Source organism: Notothenia rossii, assembly GCF_949606895.1.
Source record: "Notothenia rossii genome assembly, chromosome: 9".
NCBI classification, from domain to species: Eukaryota; Metazoa; Chordata; class Actinopteri; order Perciformes; family Nototheniidae; genus Notothenia; species Notothenia rossii.
The window spans coordinates 15,924,103-15,942,029 of NC_136907.1; the positions used below are offsets into that span (position 1 = coordinate 15,924,103).

Sequence of the window (17,927 nt, forward strand, 5' to 3'; positions counted from 1 at the left end):
GATTTCATTCTGTAAATCCCTAGAGCCTGCAGTAAAGAGACAAGCTGATGCAAGTCCACACTGGCCCACAGAGGTTACTAATCCCTTCACTCTCATTACTTGCGATTGTGTTAGTACTTTATACAGTTCCTATGACAGCGTGTTAACTTGATGCACTTTCTCTTCCTCTAGCACCCCTTGGATTCACATAATGTATTTCATATTTAAGTTATTAGAAAAAATCAAATACGTATTTTATTGTTAGATGTAAGACAGGGTATTTTGTTTTGTTTGTTTTTGATGCTTTCAATTATATGCTTATGTTTTTCTATACTACTCTACTCTTGTGCCAAAAACATTGTTGACCAGTGGATGATGAAGAGCAGAGATCTTGAAGTAGACCTCTTTCACCTCTTAAAAAAGGAAAGACTGGACAATATTGCAGTCTGTATTGAAGGCCACTAACAAGCTTGTGTACAATATGATATCATATACTTATATCAGAATAGAAGGCATTTCCATCAAGTTTATTAAGTGTTTCCTCAGTCTGATTCCACAGTAGTTACCATAGATTTAATCTTGCGTATTTTAGTCATTGCACATGCTTAAGGAAGGACTGTATAGCTGTCAGACAGTAACATTGATATCTCAGTATCCAGGATAGCGCTCCAGCACAGCACAGTCATAGATTGTGAACACCAAGTCCTGAAAAAAAGATCAAATAGATGTTTTTAGTTAAAACAAGTGCAATTGATTTAGATATTTTAATGCAAAGTTTCTATTGTTTGCAGTAGCTCAATTTCAAATGCAATTCAAGTTGAATGCATTGTTATCTGAAATTAAACATTCTAGTAAACAGAAAATCACCAATATGCGTGTGTATACTTACACCCACACACTGTAATTTCAGGCTATTGTTGACATTAATTATAGGTCAACCTTTTTCTGGTAATTAAGCTTGCTGAAATGACCGTAGTGAAAGTGATATAAAGCTGTTAATAAAAAAATAACCACAAACCAACACGAGTTGTCTCCACAGTTCAGCAGAGAAGGCTTGAATGTATCAATCAATCAATCAATCAATCAATCAATCAATCAATCAATCAATTTGTTCAATAAACCCTGTTTAATCCCGTGATATGACCCACTGAGTGACCCATTAAATGTTTTTCCTTTTCTGTTTTATGTTGTGCTGCAGTGGTGCAGACTTTGGCTCAGTGTAAATGCAGTAGATAAAGGATAAGCCGTACAATTATTTCTAAGTATAATGTTCCAATAACAAAATATAACTACTGTAGAGTATTGGGAATACAGGAACAACAATTGGGCATTTAATAAATGATGTTATATAAATACCTATTACTGTAAATCCTGTGTACCTATGTTGTTAAGATTGGGAGTCACCTTATTTTAAGATAAACAGCACAACTTCTACTAACAATACAATATAAACAATTACTACTCAAAAACCTCCTCTATCAACAGAAAAGGCACATGTTGAGGTCCATTAAAAGTATAATGTAAAAATAATAATTTGTCTGCAATCTTATTTAATGTTTGCATAAATGTATCTTTATATGTTAGACGTCAGTGCGATTCATTTGAGGCCTGTTACATCTACAGTCACTGAATTCTCATGCTATAGCCCCAATGGCAAAGTATACATCTTTTTATATTCTGCAAGATGTTTTACTTTGTGTCCCCATATAATATTGTGCTATTTGAGCCTCATTGTTTTGAATCTATTTGGACCATTTGTCGCATCTTACCCCGTGACATTTCTCCGACATGAAGATGAAGAGCTGTCTGAGAGTGTACCCCAGCTTCATCACTTCTCTGGTGTAAGCGCAGCGGCGGTCTCGCAGGCCTTCCACCAGGGAGATGTAGGTCCTCATTTTGTACATCACACAGGCATTCTGCATTCAGCATGAGTAGCAATTAGTGTCTCAGTGCGTGATTTACAGCTTAGGTTTTCAGACAAAATACCACAGCTGTTAGTGTGGAAACATTTTGGACAGTGATACTACTCAAAACAAAAAGTGATGGATGAACAACAACTAAAAGTAGAAGATAAGAAAACGATTTTTTTTTATTTAAGGGCTTTTTGTTTTACCTTGAAATAATTACATTTATATATGCCAATCATGTAAAATAACAAATGCAATCTAGCATCATCAACACGTGTGACAATCATGGTGAATTTAAAATCATACTTACATGGACATCAAGGTAGAGATCTGGCATGTGTGCCATGCAGTAACTCTGGATGCAAGGAAAACATATAATACATATACAATTCAAGAATTCAGCATTGACAGGATAATATTATATAGTTCTTTAAACCTATCCCTTATCTTAAAAATTACAAGTTCACTATTGTTTTGATTAGATTGGATTAAACTACATTGACGCATATTTGTATCTAGCAAATAAATGAAGGAATACTATGACTATTTGTCCAAAGTACAATAAATAAAAAAGCACTAGATACTGAAAACATCCCAGAAAAATGTTACACAAAACAATTTAAGAATATATGCTAAACCAAACTTTAGTGTACAATGTAATCGATATAGAGCAAACATGCAGCAGCTGACTTACAGTTTCATGGCCCCTCTTCAGATCTGCAGCCCTCTGGGTGAGATCTTGCGCCATGCTCAGCACCTTGCTGTAGCATGTGGGGGGGGAGAAAGGGTAGCTCAGTACCAGAGGCACCAGAGACAAAACAAGAAACAGGTGTTTAAAGATCGCCATGACTCCCTGACACCTTCTTCACTAACTGAAACTATGTTTGTTTGTGAACTGATGCACACACGCAGCCACGTATGCATGTAGACAGATTTCAACACACCCTCTGTTTACTCCAAAACAATTATGCAACTGCAGGGGATTGACAGGAGACAACCCATTGTGTACGATGAGACGGACGGAGAAAGCAAAAAAGGCTGGAGAGAAGTGTGAGCTGTACATTTTCGTCAAAGATCTCTATACTGGAAAGACATGAATTCATAATAATCTCAGATATTAAGGGATATTCGACATGGTATTTCTTATAAGTTGTTGATTAAGAAGTCAAATTCTAATTTACTTTAGTAAGAGTATCAACACCACAGTGTAGAAATAAATGCTCCAAGTCATGCTTTTACTTCACATGTGAAATTGTATACGCAAACATACTCGAAATGCAGAAAATACCCTTTTAGAATGTTGTCTATTGTGATATTGTAATATAATCAGTGAAGCTTTACTGTCTAAATCATTTTAACCTTGGTGAACGTGGGCCTAATATTACATTATTTATAGACAGTTGAGTAGTTTGTACATTTTCCCAAAATGATCAATGCAAAAAAGTCCAAAAATTGCATTTATGTGTTAAATACATTTTATATTATCATTTTTCATCGGAAAAGTTAAAATGTCTCAACTTAATACATTTGACTGTGTAAAAATACAATAATTCCAGATTATAGTCAAGAATAGTAAATGCTCCTTGTTACTTTCCACTAGTCAATATTAGGTGTAATATATTTTATATCTTAGTATTTGTGCCACAGTTATAAAAAAAAAACATGACAGTGACTGTAGCTTACCAGTCTCTAGAGTCTAGAATACATCTCTAAATAAAAAATAAATTTAAAATGAAATTGCTGCATGTTTTAAGTGTACATTATCTTTGACATGTTACAGTATTTGCTGCTGTTTGCATTTACATTTGAGGCATATTGAGTTTTCACATTTTAACTAAATGTGTCATATTACCCAAACTGCCAAGCCAGGAAGGACCCAGACAGCCCTGAGGCGGAAAAGGGACCAGATCATTCAAATGTTCGACCTTAATATAGAAAAAGAACAGCTTTAATAGCCTGTACCCTGATACACGTGTTCCATAATCTATCATCTCTGCATTGGCTAGGGGAGTGTGGTGTTGAGGCCTCGACTGTAATATTGATCATGGCAGTGATTTATGCTGTTAAATATGTTCCTTTATTACCTGTATAAACACCAGATGCTATCATATCCTGTTATGTCTTTTTTTTCTCACTAGATGGGGCTAATTTCACAGAGTTAAACACCTTACATCTTCATGAGCAGTCTTTAAGTCCAGCATGCTTAAGTGTCATGTTTAAATTCAGCAAAGAAGCGTCTTTTCTTTTTACAAGCAAAATAATATCCTCAATTACACAACTAGGACAACATTGGCACATGCTGGGCCTGCCGTAAGTTAAGTGTCTGTACTGTGTTTCTCTCCAGGTGTGATATGACACTGGCATCACTCATCTCATCTAAAAGAGGAGTACACCCCCTGATGCCGCCAAACGCACAATACGGGAGACGAGTGATGCTCGTCACCTCTCACAGCCTGTGTTGATAGTTTGAGGTCTGTCCCCTTCCTCCGTATGAAGATGGATGGCCCACACCGAGTGTGCCCTGGCATGACGGAGAGGCGTTAAAAGGAAGAAAAAGTGCAGCGTGGGCTGTAAGCATATCTCTGGTCCCACAGTCCCACCACTCAGTCGTTCTCCTCTCGACCTTGGCCTACTCAATTAACAGGGGACACGGGTGACAGTCCTTGTAATGGAAGGATGTGTTTTACAGTTAGTAGTTAATGGCCATGGAAGGTAATGAATTATTAGAGATTGGACTACAGGAATCTGTCCCTAATGACAAAAAAATCCAATGCGGCAAATCCATATTATGGTTTTTAAGACCATAGATATTCATTGCATATATCAGGTGACTCACATGTTTTTTTTTTATATTTTCCTCTGTATTTGAAAATGTAGGATCATAGGGAGATAATCTTATAATTGAGGTTTAATACATCCGTTTAGTTGTAGAACTCTATCTCGATAACATATTTTGTAAATAATAGGTCATAATGATATAATCCTACATTTTATGAAATAATAAGTAATGTAGGCCCAACGTAGCCTACTCTGTGCTTACAAGCTATACAGAGCATCTTAAATGGATATTGCATTATTGCCTAAGGAGACTATAAAAAAGAAATACTATAAAGCACATAAGGTCAGAAAAGATTAATTAGGGAACACCATAAAGACATTATCCAATGTTCTCCCAGTATAATTACTATTTCCATATAAGTTTTAAGGCTTTTATGAGACAGCAGGCTCAGCTCGTGTATAAAGAGGGGGGGGGGGGCACGAGGTTGAAACAGCATGGTCGACAATGTGCCTGACTGAAAAGCCTTCGAGCAGAGTGGCAAAGCAGTATCAGCTGTAGGGGGTGCTGTGCTAAAGCTAATCGTGACCTCTGATCCATGCTGGCACCATGAGAGGAAATAACTGCCTGCAGAAATAAAGTGGAGTATTTTTGAGGCAATGCACATTTTAAAGTAACAGGCATAGACTTTTTTTAAGCTAAAAGTGCATACATTATCTGATTATGTCACTCAACCCTAATTTGGGGCTATAATGTAAGCAAGAAAAAATCACTACAGGGTATTTTTAGTGACTCTTGGGCCCTTAAAGTGAACTTTAACTATGACAGGAACACTCGTCTACTTGTAATATTTCCAAAATATTCAAGTTATAAACAATAAGGTGTAATATATGTGGAATCTTTGTATAAATGCATCATAAAATACCATTGTTTAGCTAAGTGTATAATAACGACATGGGAACCCCCAGTCCCACAGCAGAGCAGCCTGACCAGCCCGCGAAACGTGCCTCTCCAGACGCACGGTGCTGGCCAGCAGCGCATTACACAGGCGGCGATGTGGAGGTCAGTCGCTCATCAGTGCCGAGCAGTTTCCCCCCTTAAACCCCTATCTCTGCTCGTCGTCCAGAAAACTAACGGGATTTCTCATCGCACTCCATCGGTGTAATCCCGCAAGTCACGTCTCGCTGTGTGGTTTTCATTTTTCAGGTGGCAGGTGTCCCGGTGCGTAGTCGTCCTCACACCGGACAAGTGATGCTCTGAGCTGCACTGTTGCTGCGCTGTCGCCTCGCATCTCTGCAGCAAAGCGGATAGGGAAATGGTGCCAAGCTCAACTCTCCGGTGGCATTCAGAGGTAGGTACCTACAGCTGCCCCCCTGCATACATGCACGCAAGGTGGGATACTTTGTAGTCAATGCATGTTTGTCCCATTTGATCAGATAACAGAGGCTCCGAGCACAATGTCCTCTGCAGGGAGCTCAGCACTGCGTCTCCACGCACTACTTTTTCCATATTGAATTTAACCCAAAATCGATTCTCAGATATTACTGTGGTGAATGACCTTATCATATAGTCTAGGAAAGGCAAACATGGAAGGGTTTCCCCTTGCGGATTGATTGTTGCAACGATGACTTGAAGTTTGTCTTTTTAACCCTCAAATGCATCTCAGTTACTCAGGTCAGTCATTCATTCTCCTGTTAGATATTATGTCATCCAGTTCAAAATGATACCATTACAAACCAAAGCTATACATATTGTCATAAGATATTGAAAAAAAAAAAAAAACTTGGCAGCCTGAATTCTTATATTCTGATTAATTTTATGTTTTGTATTTTTTTGTAATGGATTCATGAGGCAGCAGAGTTCCAGTTGTTTGTCTCTAACAAAGGTAGTAACTATTATAATCTCACATCCTGAAGAGGGCAGCCTGAGGGATCCCATTTACAGTAGACAAAGCCAGCAAACTATAAATCAAAAAGCCTCCCATTTTTGTTCCTCTAATGGGAAAACCGTTCATGCCATTCATCACACATGCACTGCAGAAGGTGCTCCACTGGGATGAGATTATGATAAAGATATGAAAACATAATAATTGATAAATGACAGATGAAGTAAAGAAGGAAGGAAAGGAAGGGGACCTGTACAAATAGAAATGAGGGTAATTTCCCCTCCTCTTTGCTAATCAAGTTGATTTATAATCAAGTCCTTCGCATTAATTAATACTACTATGGTATTTTAAGTTGGTAAGCATGTGTTTTTTCTTTTTGTATCTTAATTAAACAGAATGTGTCAGTCTTTCCATTTATCATTAATGTCTCAGAGGCTCTACCTTTCCACTTGTCCTTCCTCCCTCCCTTCCCTCCTCCCTTCCGCCTTCACCCTGCCGATGGTGTCATGTTTTCCTGCCTCCCCTCACAGGTTAGACTCTCACTCATCAGAGGGTCAAAGCCACAAACACATCACCCCCCCACCTCCTGCCTGGCGAGGGTCCTCCTTCTGCCTGCATCCATCTGAACTGCAGTGAGGAAAGACGGGAAACTTACACAGTAGTGGAACTGCGTGTGAGTGTGTGTGTCAGCGCTTCAGTGCCTCTAGTGTTCCCTCAAGCCCTCCACTGTGTGTGTGCAATGAGGTGTGTGTGTGTCAAGGTGGAGAGTTAAGAAGACAGGACCTGTTAAAGTCATCAAAGTCTGCTAGTTTGTGTCAGGGCTGAGCAGTCCATGCACGTGAGACTCTGTGTGATTGTTTGTGTGTGTGAGTGTGTGTGTGAGGGGCTACTGTTGACCAGGCAATGAGTGCGTCTCAGAGGGAGAGGCCGTTCGATGCTGAGTTGAGCTAAGGGAGCAGAACAGGAGAATCTGTAAGAAGAGCAACCATGGGGCTCGGACAGTCCAGCAAGGCTCCGGTCACCGAGGAATCAGACGATGGTGAGTAACTTTAAATATTCTTATACGACTTTCCTCATTTTTGCATCTTTGTTGCTCTACTTTTGAGCTCCACCGTTGACTGCCTCATCCAAGGTTGTCCATCTGTTCTGCAGCCTTATCAATGTGTTAAGCTATTCCTATTAGCTAACAAAATGAAGTGCACTTACAGTAAATGCTCCTGACGGATGTAATGCTGATGAGGTTTGCCACTACTCTTCCTCAGCAAATGGAAAAGAAGGAATACCCCTTGCTGTAGCCAAAGTTTGACTTTGATGTGGCCACAGCATTATATATGAGGCAATAGAATAGAATACAATCAAAAGTTGATTAAGATGTCCACAAAATGCTTCTGGACATGTTTCAGTAATGTTTGCTTTTGGCTTCATCTTTATAATTCCTGAAATTGGCATGAATCTTGCCAGGCTATTATCTTAATTTTTTTTGAGCTTTTTAAGTCAGCATTAAAATGAGTTATAACTTTGATTGGCACAGCTCTTGGTTAAAATGTATGTTCCCTTTTCTTGGTGACCTGAGTAGATAATAAAATGTGAAATGTATTGATTTGCGATTTTGTCTCTGAAATATATTCCACCGGCTTCCCCCAAGGACTTCAAATAAGTCAGTGTTACATGAGTCAGTGATTTAGTCTGGAGTGAGACAGCTTCCCCAGGTGTGTCCTTACTGTATATGTTTTCTTTGTATCTGGTATCCTAAATGACCTGATGCATGTGTATTTTTATAGAGTTGTAATATCTGTGTTTTTGGCAGTGTTATATTTCATTTAAAAAAAGGTTTTCGGGTTAAATAAGCAATTTAGTATTGTTAGTGGCATTTTCTTTAACCACAACTGGGTCAAATAGCAGCATCCTATGGTGAGGAAATTCACATTTTCTCTTTTTTACTGTAGGCAACCTCTATGAAATCCTTATCCACGGTTAACCTTGCTGCTTGGTCATTTTGCGGGCTGTTTTATGTCACTCACAACACAGCGTCTCTGAAGTCTGAGCTAATGCAACAGTGCACCTTCCTGACTTCTCTCTAAAAGAAAGACAGCGTGGGTGATTTAACCGAGGGCAGGAAAATAATAAACAAAGAGACACATCGTTTAGATTATAAAAAGCCCTTCTCAGAGTACTATTCCCCTCGCTGATGAAAGTCCCGCAGACACAGGCCGGGTTCTCGTAGTGAGGTCAGAGGAACCGGGCAGGTTAACGTCGTATACATCACCCTCTGAGTAGCAATAAAGATGCAAATTGAGTTTTCACTTTACACTTCAGGAACAGTGGTGGATCGTTTGTTTGTCAATTCAACAGTGCACATTAATAAATAATGGCATTTTAAAATGTTATTTATTTCCAAATGTAAATGCTCCGAGGATAGCTCAAGGTGATTTTTATCTGAAGTTTCTGTGCACCTGAAAGCTTTAATTACAGTTATGGGTAAAGCTATTAAAAACATTTTACTTATTTACAAGGATGGTTGAGCCCTCCAACCCTTACTTGCAGTTGAGATTGTGGTTGCATATCAAAGCTCCACTAAAGGACAGGTCTGCAAAAATGTGGCAATCTCCCATATTTCACATACAAAATATCAGTGCTAATTTTAGAACATATATGACTCAAATAAATACGGATCAGGATTAAGGCCACGTGTTAAGAGATTTTTTTTGTTTAAGTTCCTAGGAAATATCAGAATTCTTACTCTTTCATCAGAAATCCGATTTGTTTAATACAATTCTGACTCCTCAGAATTCTGACCGTCACTTTGGGTCAGATCTAAAAAAATATTATTACATCTGGCCCCTCCTCTTGTGAAATTCTGATAAATTAGTTATGCCCCTTACTTTTCGTGTTTGCCGCCTATAATGTCATTGTGTCTAAAAGGGGGTGAACAAATCAAATTGATGTCATATGCCACCTAGACATGTATTTCACAGTAAACGCAGCAGCAGAAAAGTTATCCAAAAATAACATTATCATGTTTGGAATAAGTTATTGCTATTGGATGGAACAGACAGACTGCTTTCCTTGCTGGAGTCAGTGATGCATACTGTATGTTGTGGTTCAAACTCTGAGTAGATTTACAGAGAGGCATGTGCATGAAGGTGAACTCTGTCAAGACATGTTTATCTCCTCTGAGAATGATGTGTGTCACACATGTGCTCCCCCATGTGCCACATACGTTTTTCACCCTGTGAGCAGGAGGGTCTGGTTAATGGACAGACCTTGTTTACTGCTGATCATGCTTTATTCACATCACCGTGGCACATCGACCCATGGGCTCTGTTTCAGTTGTCAGAGCAACAGCATGAGGGCTGATGTCCCCATGTTGGTGGGTCCTTAAGTGATTTACAGGCGTCAGTGAGAGAGGGGGGGGGGGCAGAGAGAGAGAGAGAGAGAGAGAGAGAGAGAGAGGGGGGCAAACAGAGTGAGACCGTGCTTCCACAATGAGACGGCTAATTTTGAAGACATGATTTATGTTTACCGCACAGAAACACTTAAACAAGAAAATAGTGGATAAATCAACCTTTCTTTGTTCTATACAACAACACCGTGCATCACAGTCAATCTCTGGAATTGAGGCTGAGCTAGTTTTACTCTTCTTAGTTCCCTTCTGCTTTCTATAATCAGCTTTTCTTCACTTTATATATGGACTCATGATTTATTTGCCCTTCATTTACATATTTGTCTGTGTCTGTACATCTGAATTACCATGAAGAAGTGCTTTAACGGTCATTAAGCTTCCTTTAGAACCATGCAAACGCATTGCTGCATCGAGTCTGTCAATCACTTTATGAGGAGTTTTGCAAAGACAAAGACATGACATGAGCCACCGTATTGCAGTGGTCCTTCACTAAGATGAACATAAAACACTTTAGTTTACTTAAAGTTGATCCATTCTTAACAAAAACTACCAAATGTGTATTCCACCAATGAAAATAGAAAACAACTGTTGAGATACTTTTACTAAATTAAACTAAAAGTTTTTTTTGTTGTCGGTTTTCAAATGTATGTCTTCTGTAGGGATATGTCTGTGCTTGGGAGTGCAACAATCAGAGTAAAGAAGTTAAATTGTATCGATGGACTGTCTTACAAATTGTTGACAATAAGAACTATTGTTTTCCTTTGTCCTTACTGCCACACAAACCTTAACCAAGCTTATGCCATAAGGCCCAAAAAGAAATTCAATATGGCATTTTCAGCTTGATCAACTATCTAAAACACATGGCCTTAAACTCTTAATTATAATTGTCATATATTACAAAAATGTGGTCATTTGCACATTTCCGCAGGGGTCAGTGTGGACCTCTGGAGAGACTTAAATTACGCAATAAAAAGTATGAGAATAAAAGAAACCACCTGTGAGCGCGTTTGAGGTGTATGCAGGACTTTAGTGTGGATGAAGGGTCAGATCAGAAAACATTTTTTGTATATGTTGTTGGCTTAATTTGGACATACTAAAATACAAAGATGCAAGACAGGCGCATACCCTATAGAAGAGTGCAGTCATACAGAGAGCCTGAAAGAGTGTGAAGCCCAAACTGAACAAGCGTGGTTACTTCAATCCAATCTGATTAGCGTGTGTCAGTCAAATTCAAATTGACTAGCAGCTGAGGTCCTCCATCAGATGGTTTCCTCAGTTAGTTTAAGCCATGGAAAAGCTGCCAATGTGTCAATTCCAATCATGTGCAGAATTCAATCATTACACGCTCTGTTACTCATGTGTCCATCATTTATTATTGCGCATTAAATCCTTCAGTGTTCTGCTAGTAAAATACGAGTCCTCCCCTCACTCCCTCCCAATCTCTCCGTGTTGGCCTTGCTCTCTCTCCCTTTCCCTTTGTCCGTCAATCTGAAAAGGAAAAAAACAACACAGTTGAATCTCCAAGTAGCTCATGTATATCCAGAGTGTGTGACTGTGTGTATGCTTTGTGTACATCAGTTGTAAATCCATGCATGTACCTATGCTTCACATAGTCCCTTTGGTTGTGTAAACACTCCAACATAGATAATGTGAGAGAAGTAAGTGCCAGTGATACATGACTAGCAGAGCATAACATTAACTGTCACATCCAATAGATCTAGCGACTGCAGGCAGAATGAGAAAGTGTGTGTGTGTGTGTGTGTGTGTATGTGTGTGTGTGTGTGTGTGTGTGTGTGTGTGTGTGTGTGTGTGTGTGTGTGTGTGTGTGTGTGTGTGTGTGTGTGTGTGTGTGTGTGTGTGTGTGTGTGTGTGTGTGTGTGTGTGTGTGTGTGTGTGTGTGCCGTTGCAGGAGAAGTAGATAATGTTGATGTCCAATATATGTGTGTATTTTGAAGGATTGTGAATACAAATGTGTGCAACTGTGTGTGAGTGTGTGTGTCAGACGAGTGCAGAAAGTGGGAAGCAGCTGTTTCATGCTCGGGGTAACAACAAGAGGGAAAAACCTTCTGTCCTGGTTGTCATGGCAGCAAAAAAACAAACAGCCCCATTTGGTACCAATTGGTAATAAAAGTCACTGATAGATGGAGGAGAATGAGAGATGGAGGCTCTGTTTTTTTAAGATTGTGTGTGTGAGGGAAATCTTGTTCAATGAGTGTCCTGAGGACAGGCCGAGAGGATATCGAGCTTCAAAAAAGATGAAGCTTATCGGTCTTTTGTTCAGTGGGAAAACATGCAACGATCATAAAATATGTCTTTGTGCTGAAGCTTATTTGAAATCTCTGTTATATTGCCAGTGACCTGTGGTTGCCCTGCTGCCTCAGGTTGACTGTCTACTTTCTTCAAATGAGTTCAATGAAACCTCACAGAGTACCAACTGTAACTGTACTGAAGCTTAACCTTCATCTATTGCCGTTGAAATAAGGCAATGACCAAGGGTTACTTTAGCTTGCATATACAGTTCATTTTTCAAACGTTTACCATACAGCAAATACATTTAGGCCTATCTGGTATTGATCTTGTGAAGTAATCTTGTGGAGAAAAACCTTTTCCTGTTTTGTATTAAATATAAAATATAACTGTTTTCTACTTTTTCTTTCCCTCAGTGAATTTTGACCACTTCCAGATCCTGAGAGCAATAGGAAAAGGAAGCTTTGGAAAAGTAAGTCTATGTCTTGATACATATATGAAACATATATTTATTAATGTCCCAAGGGGAAGCTAGTTTAGTAAGCTATGTGCAAAGACAGATGAAGCACATACAACAGCACACTACTAGTACTGACACACAAACAAACACACATTCAAGGAGAACATAATTCATACCGTAGTATTTCTCAGGAGAGCCTGCCAGTTCAATAAGCTCAAACATATAACAATATGTGAAAAAAACATCCAATATAAAAGACCAGTCCCTAGACGAATAAATATGCAATACGTATACAATGTTGCCTTAAAAACATATTCAATCTTGTGTACTGTATATTAAATATCACAATCCTCACTTGATTCTAGGGGCAGCTCTTTTTTGTTTCATCACACATTCATTTGCCTATTTTCTATATTACTCAGTTAGTCTTTGATATCGTCAAATACATTGTTTTGTCTGAATAATATTCCAAAATCTTAAGATGTTGAATTTACAGTTAAATTAGACAATAAGCTGCATATGTTCACAACGTTGAAGCTGTAGGCAGGGGAAATCAAGAATTATCGATTGAAAAATGATATAGTGTAAACTAAGTGTATAACGGGCAACATATTGTCAGTATAATACCAACATAGTTGAGTATAGCCTTCCAGTTTCATTTCCTTCAGACCAACCAACAGCTTTGCAGAAACACATCTGAGTCGATTACTGTGTCCTCTTGCTCTTACTGTAAGTCATAAAGTGCAGAGCAGGTCACAGCAGCACTTATAGTAAGCACATATAGCGATGCACACTCACATGCACACAGTCCCACAAAGCATCCACACTCCAACAACAGAAGCAGTCTAATCACAGAGGATGGAAAGCTGTTCAATGGGAGGAGTGATGTGATCAGGGTTTGGCTGATTAACTGTGCCAGATGCTCCACAGATCATTCCCTTAGATAGCAATAATCACTGGCTTATTGACACGTGTAGCAGACAAACACTAGGACAAATACATATGGGGAAAAACTCCTTTGCATATTACAAATAGTGTCCATTCTTAGACACATTGTTAAAAGGGTTGAAATGTCATGCATTAACAGCTAATACTGCACCAGGTGTTATGTTCTCCGTTTTGCTGCGTCACATAAGTACTGCAATGTATTCACACCGACTTAAATACACTGAAAGTGCTGTTGGAAAGCATTTTATGCAAGAAAGCAAGCAAGAGTTTATTTTTATTTCCAGGTGGAAGCACAATTTGCTGCGATACTTGTGAGCAACTGCAGCCTCAAACACTATTTAAAAAGTTAAATTATGTAACATTGGACAATCTAACACAATACAAAAGATATTAAAGACATATGCAGGTTGAAACCATTAACAAAATGTAATTCATTATTATAATTAATTATTTTTCATTTGGTTTATAAACAGGAGGTTAGAGATGTGTCAGATGGGAGTAGAGTGAGACATTTTGAAATTACATTTTTAATACAATACATTTGTATCGGAGAGAAATGTCTATGTAGCAATACTGTTAGTCAGGACTGCAGTCTTTACTGTTTGAATGGATGTTTGCAGAAAGCAAAGTATGTGTCACCTTGAGCAGCCTTGAAAGTACTGAAGCCTTAGACTAACATATACAGGCAGAACACGAACAAGTTATTCCAACCATGTTGAGCACAGGTGTGAATTAATGGACCCCTTTGTGATCTTTTCATCAGGTCTGCATTGTGCAGAAGAAGGACACAAAGAAGATGTACGCCATGAAGTACATGAACAAGCTGAAATGTGTGGAGCGGAATGAAGTGAGGAACGTCTTGAAGGAGCTGCAGATAATGCAGAACCTTGAGCACCCTTTTTTGGTCAACTTTTGGTAAGTCAATGTGCTTAAGTGAATATGTGAATGTGGGGTTGTCTATCAATTCATGGGAACATACCATTTAGCGCTTGTGCTGTGACATTTGGGTATTTGGAGTGCGTACTAACCAACATAAACTAGAGAAAATACAAACCCCTTCCTATGTCATATGCAGGCTCAGTGGATTAATAACAGCCCCTATCTGAGTGTCTCCACCTATAGCATGAGAACGACCTATGCAAAGGTGTACCATGTTTTTTCTCGCATGCCAATCAGAGCAGACTGGGGCTTTTCATGAGGTGTCCCCTTTGGGTCTGTGAGGTTTTTTTGTTAACGACAAATAACCCTAAATCCTTCCTTACTTAGTGTTTAAGAAATAACTCTAGCTTATTTTTGTATTCAAACTGACATCCACTGAGTGACTTTGACAGAATAAGCCTCTCAATCCCTTGAATATGAATATAAAAAGCAGCTGTGTAACATTTTAAGCACACTAGAAATGGTTTCCACTTCAGCAGATTTGCCGTCACAAAGGCATGTATACACTGGTTATTACCATCAGCCGTAGCAGCCACTTGAATGATTTTGTAGTTCATTTTTTGTCAACCACATGATTTTTATAGTGACCATGGACCATGCTGTGTCCATAAAACATGTGAATGCGCAGACACATAGAGAGACCATGTGCTGTTAAAGAAAGCTCTGGATTGGGTTTCTGGATGCATTCAGAAAGGTGTATTTGCCCACTCTCAAGCCTCTGCGTCATCATCTCACTCTTTGAAGTTGCTAAAAGGGAAGTGTAGTTTGTTCACTGATCCAAGCTCCACTTTTATGGGCCCAACTCTCCTCTCTCGGCAGCTTCTTGTTCGCCTCAGTGCATTTGAGGGCCGAGGACGTCTTAGCCTCAACACTGTACAAGCTTATTTAAAAAGCAAGTGCTAATCTAAGATGACTCATCAGGTATTTAACAAACTCATTCATCATAATTTGAAAGCCTGAGCCTATTTAGCACCAGGAAACGTACTTTTGAGATCCCTGATAAGTATGGCTTGTTAAGTTTCAGTCTGAAAGGCGTCATTAATTCTTGATAAGCACTCCCACTCTGCAACGTTTGAGAGGAAGCGGTTTTCTTTCTGTCAAGCAGAGAGGCAGAGAGGAGGGAATGTCTGTGCAAGGACGACACAGAAACTTCCAAAGACGTAGTCTTTTTTTTGGTGTTTTATTAGTATTATATGTAATTCCTTTTTTTTGTTTACAGGTTAACTTCTTGCCCATTTTGGTTCAGGCAGCTCCCTGTAAAATAATCTGCAAATGTGAACAACTAAAAGAGATTATATTCATTGGATAGGATTTTCCAACCCATCCAACCTTTGTCTTCTGTCCCACTTTTCTGTCCTCTATTCATCTACTTCCCTTTTCTTCCATTTCTATTTAATATCTTTTTGAAATCTTTGTTTTATAACAAATTTGGGGGAAACAAAACTCTTGCCACAGTAGGAATGAATTAGAGAAGACAAACAGTGAGAGGAAGAGAAAGGACAGCGAGTCGCAGGAAAAGGGAAAACAGGCACAGAGCAGAGAGGGAAAACCACTGAAGAGATGAACAGAGGATAGAGAGATGTGTAGTGTACGGGCTCATCAGACAAACAATGCCAGCGCTTGCTTTCTTGCTTGATTGCATGCTGTGTTGGACAAAAAAAAATTGTTGGAAGTTAATGCTTTTGGCAGCGTAAATCCCCCTGGGTGGAGGTGATTTCCTCCAGAGATGTGCTTGGGTCAGCGCTGTGTCCCTCTCTCTTTCTGTCTCTCTTACTGTGTTGACTTGGCATAAGTTATGATAGAACCGAGGTAAGCATTCAAGGTCAGCCGATTACCCGCAGGCATATGGACATCAATGAGCCACCTGCATGCAGGAAACCAGGCTTTGTTTTTCTTCTTCTGTCACTCTCCTCCTCTGTCCTCTTTTCTTTCACCTCTTCCTCTCCTCTCTCACCACCTGCTTCTCTTCCTTTGCTCTCATCTTGCTGTCAATGTTACTGGGCATGACCTCAGGTGTCTGTGCTCTGCGTGCAGCCAGGCAACTTCACACTTTGAAGACAGGAGCAGAACACATAAAAATAAGTTCTAAACAAGTCATTGTCCCTCCAAACTATTTAGCCTGATATTAAACGTCCCCTATTATACTGTTTTTCATCAATATATTATAGCTCTCAGATATATACAAAGCCAAGTGTTTGGCTCAAAATACCAAACAGATCATGCATTGTAGCATCCCATAATCCCCTCTGTTTCAGCACTGTTTCAAAAGTGCTGATTCTGGGTCTGTTACTTTAGATGAAAATAAGGAGCCACTCCCCACGCCCCTCTGAAAGATATTTGGTGACAAAGAACACAATGGTGCTCTAGGAGGAGATTCAGGTGATAAGGTGGGCGGGGGTTACCTTGGTTGGTTATTGGCTAATGGTTACACAAGCCAAAAAATCGTTATGACATCATAAAGTGGCCAAAATCTGATCATCTAATTTTCAGAAAGGTTTTTATATAAATGGATCAGCGAATATTTTTTTCCTGAAACTTTCAGAATCTCTTTACACAGAGGGGACACATGTTTATGTATAAAAGACATGGAAAAGTGGATTTTGCATAATAGGTGACCTTTAAGTGTTGATTTTGAAGAATCTTAACATCCCGCATTGTGGTCCGGTCAGTGTATTGTTGTGCCAGCAGTGGTAGGGCAGACGGTTGTGCCTGCACTGCACTACAGTATGTCCCACTCTGTAAGAGGAGCCTTTACTGGCACTGCCAGAGACAGACACAGACAGGGAGAGATTACCAGCATCAGATGCGGCTGTTTCCAGCTTTCAGTCTTGCTGCCCCTTTATCTGCAGATTTTGCAGGTGATTTGTTTGTTTGCAGTAGGGAATGTCACAGAGGAAGAACTTCTTGAAACCATGCTTGTGGAAAAGTTGGGGGAAAATAGAGACAAACAACATCTTTGTGTACAGCATGTGTGTCCTTCATTTAGAAACCAAGAAAACACAAGACAAGTGTTGGAATTTCAAAATTCTAAGATTCTTGGATTAAGAATAAATAAATAACTTAGTTATAAATATCATTGCCAATTTTTTATTTTATTATGGTTAATAATTCACAAATGATCTGCCTTTTAACAGTGTACAATTCACTTAATTCGAGCCCATCAGCCATGTCTAACCTCTGTGAAAAGTAATGCCATGATGCAACATGCTTTTATAAGTCATTTCATAACTGTCAAAGGGAAAAGAAGAACATTAACAAAAGTCTGAGTTACTGTGGAGTACAAGCTTCACTTGCTTTAGGGAGTCCCTCTTTTTTGTTAAGTTATTATGCAATCTCACTAATGCAGTCCATTTCTATGCAGAGCAAGACATCATTCAACGTTA

General features: G+C 39.2%; 2 protein-coding genes across 2 annotated transcripts in view; one reads left to right on the plus strand and one right to left on the minus strand.

The window, feature by feature from the left end:
• Positions 1-491: 491 nt before the first annotated feature.
• cytl1 (cytokine like 1) lies at positions 492-2,831 on the minus strand. The gene is made up of 4 exons (XM_079652252.1): positions 2,581-2,831; positions 2,197-2,241; positions 1,749-1,895; positions 492-684 (listed from the first exon to the last, which is right to left on the minus strand). Exons 1-4 carry the CDS (start codon positions 2,731-2,733, stop codon positions 628-630), a joined length of 402 nt encoding a protein of 133 aa, XP_079508378.1. The 5' UTR covers positions 2,734-2,831; the 3' UTR covers positions 492-627.
• A 2,814-nt stretch (positions 2,832-5,645) lies between these two features.
• stk32a (serine/threonine kinase 32A) overlaps positions 5,646-17,927 on the plus strand; it is a 68,516-nt gene continuing 56,234 nt past the window's right edge. Inside the window, exons 1-5 of the mRNA XM_079649879.1 lie at positions 5,646-5,724; positions 5,869-6,013; positions 7,078-7,586; positions 12,614-12,669; positions 14,369-14,520. Coding sequence (XP_079506005.1) covers positions 7,535-7,586; positions 12,614-12,669; positions 14,369-14,520 — 260 coding nt within the window. The 5' untranslated portion in view covers positions 5,646-5,724; positions 5,869-6,013; positions 7,078-7,534. The remainder of the gene's footprint in view (positions 5,725-5,868; positions 6,014-7,077; positions 7,587-12,613; positions 12,670-14,368; positions 14,521-17,927) is intronic.

What these genes read in the sequence shown, in the direction of transcription:
- cytl1 (XM_079652252.1), bottom strand. Translation starts at nt 2,733, where the DNA reads ATGGCGATCTTTAAACACCTGTTTCTTGTTTTGTCTCTGGTGCCTCTG. An exon ending in TGAAGAGGGGCCATGAAACT is followed by an intron (nt 2,242 to 2,580) that starts GTAAGTCAGCTG and finishes CCTTGCATCCAG; the next exon opens with AGTTACTGCATGGCACACAT. An exon ending in ATCTCTACCTTGATGTCCAT is followed by an intron (nt 1,896 to 2,196) that starts GTAAGTATGATT and finishes TGCTGAATGCAG; the next exon opens with AATGCCTGTGTGATGTACAA.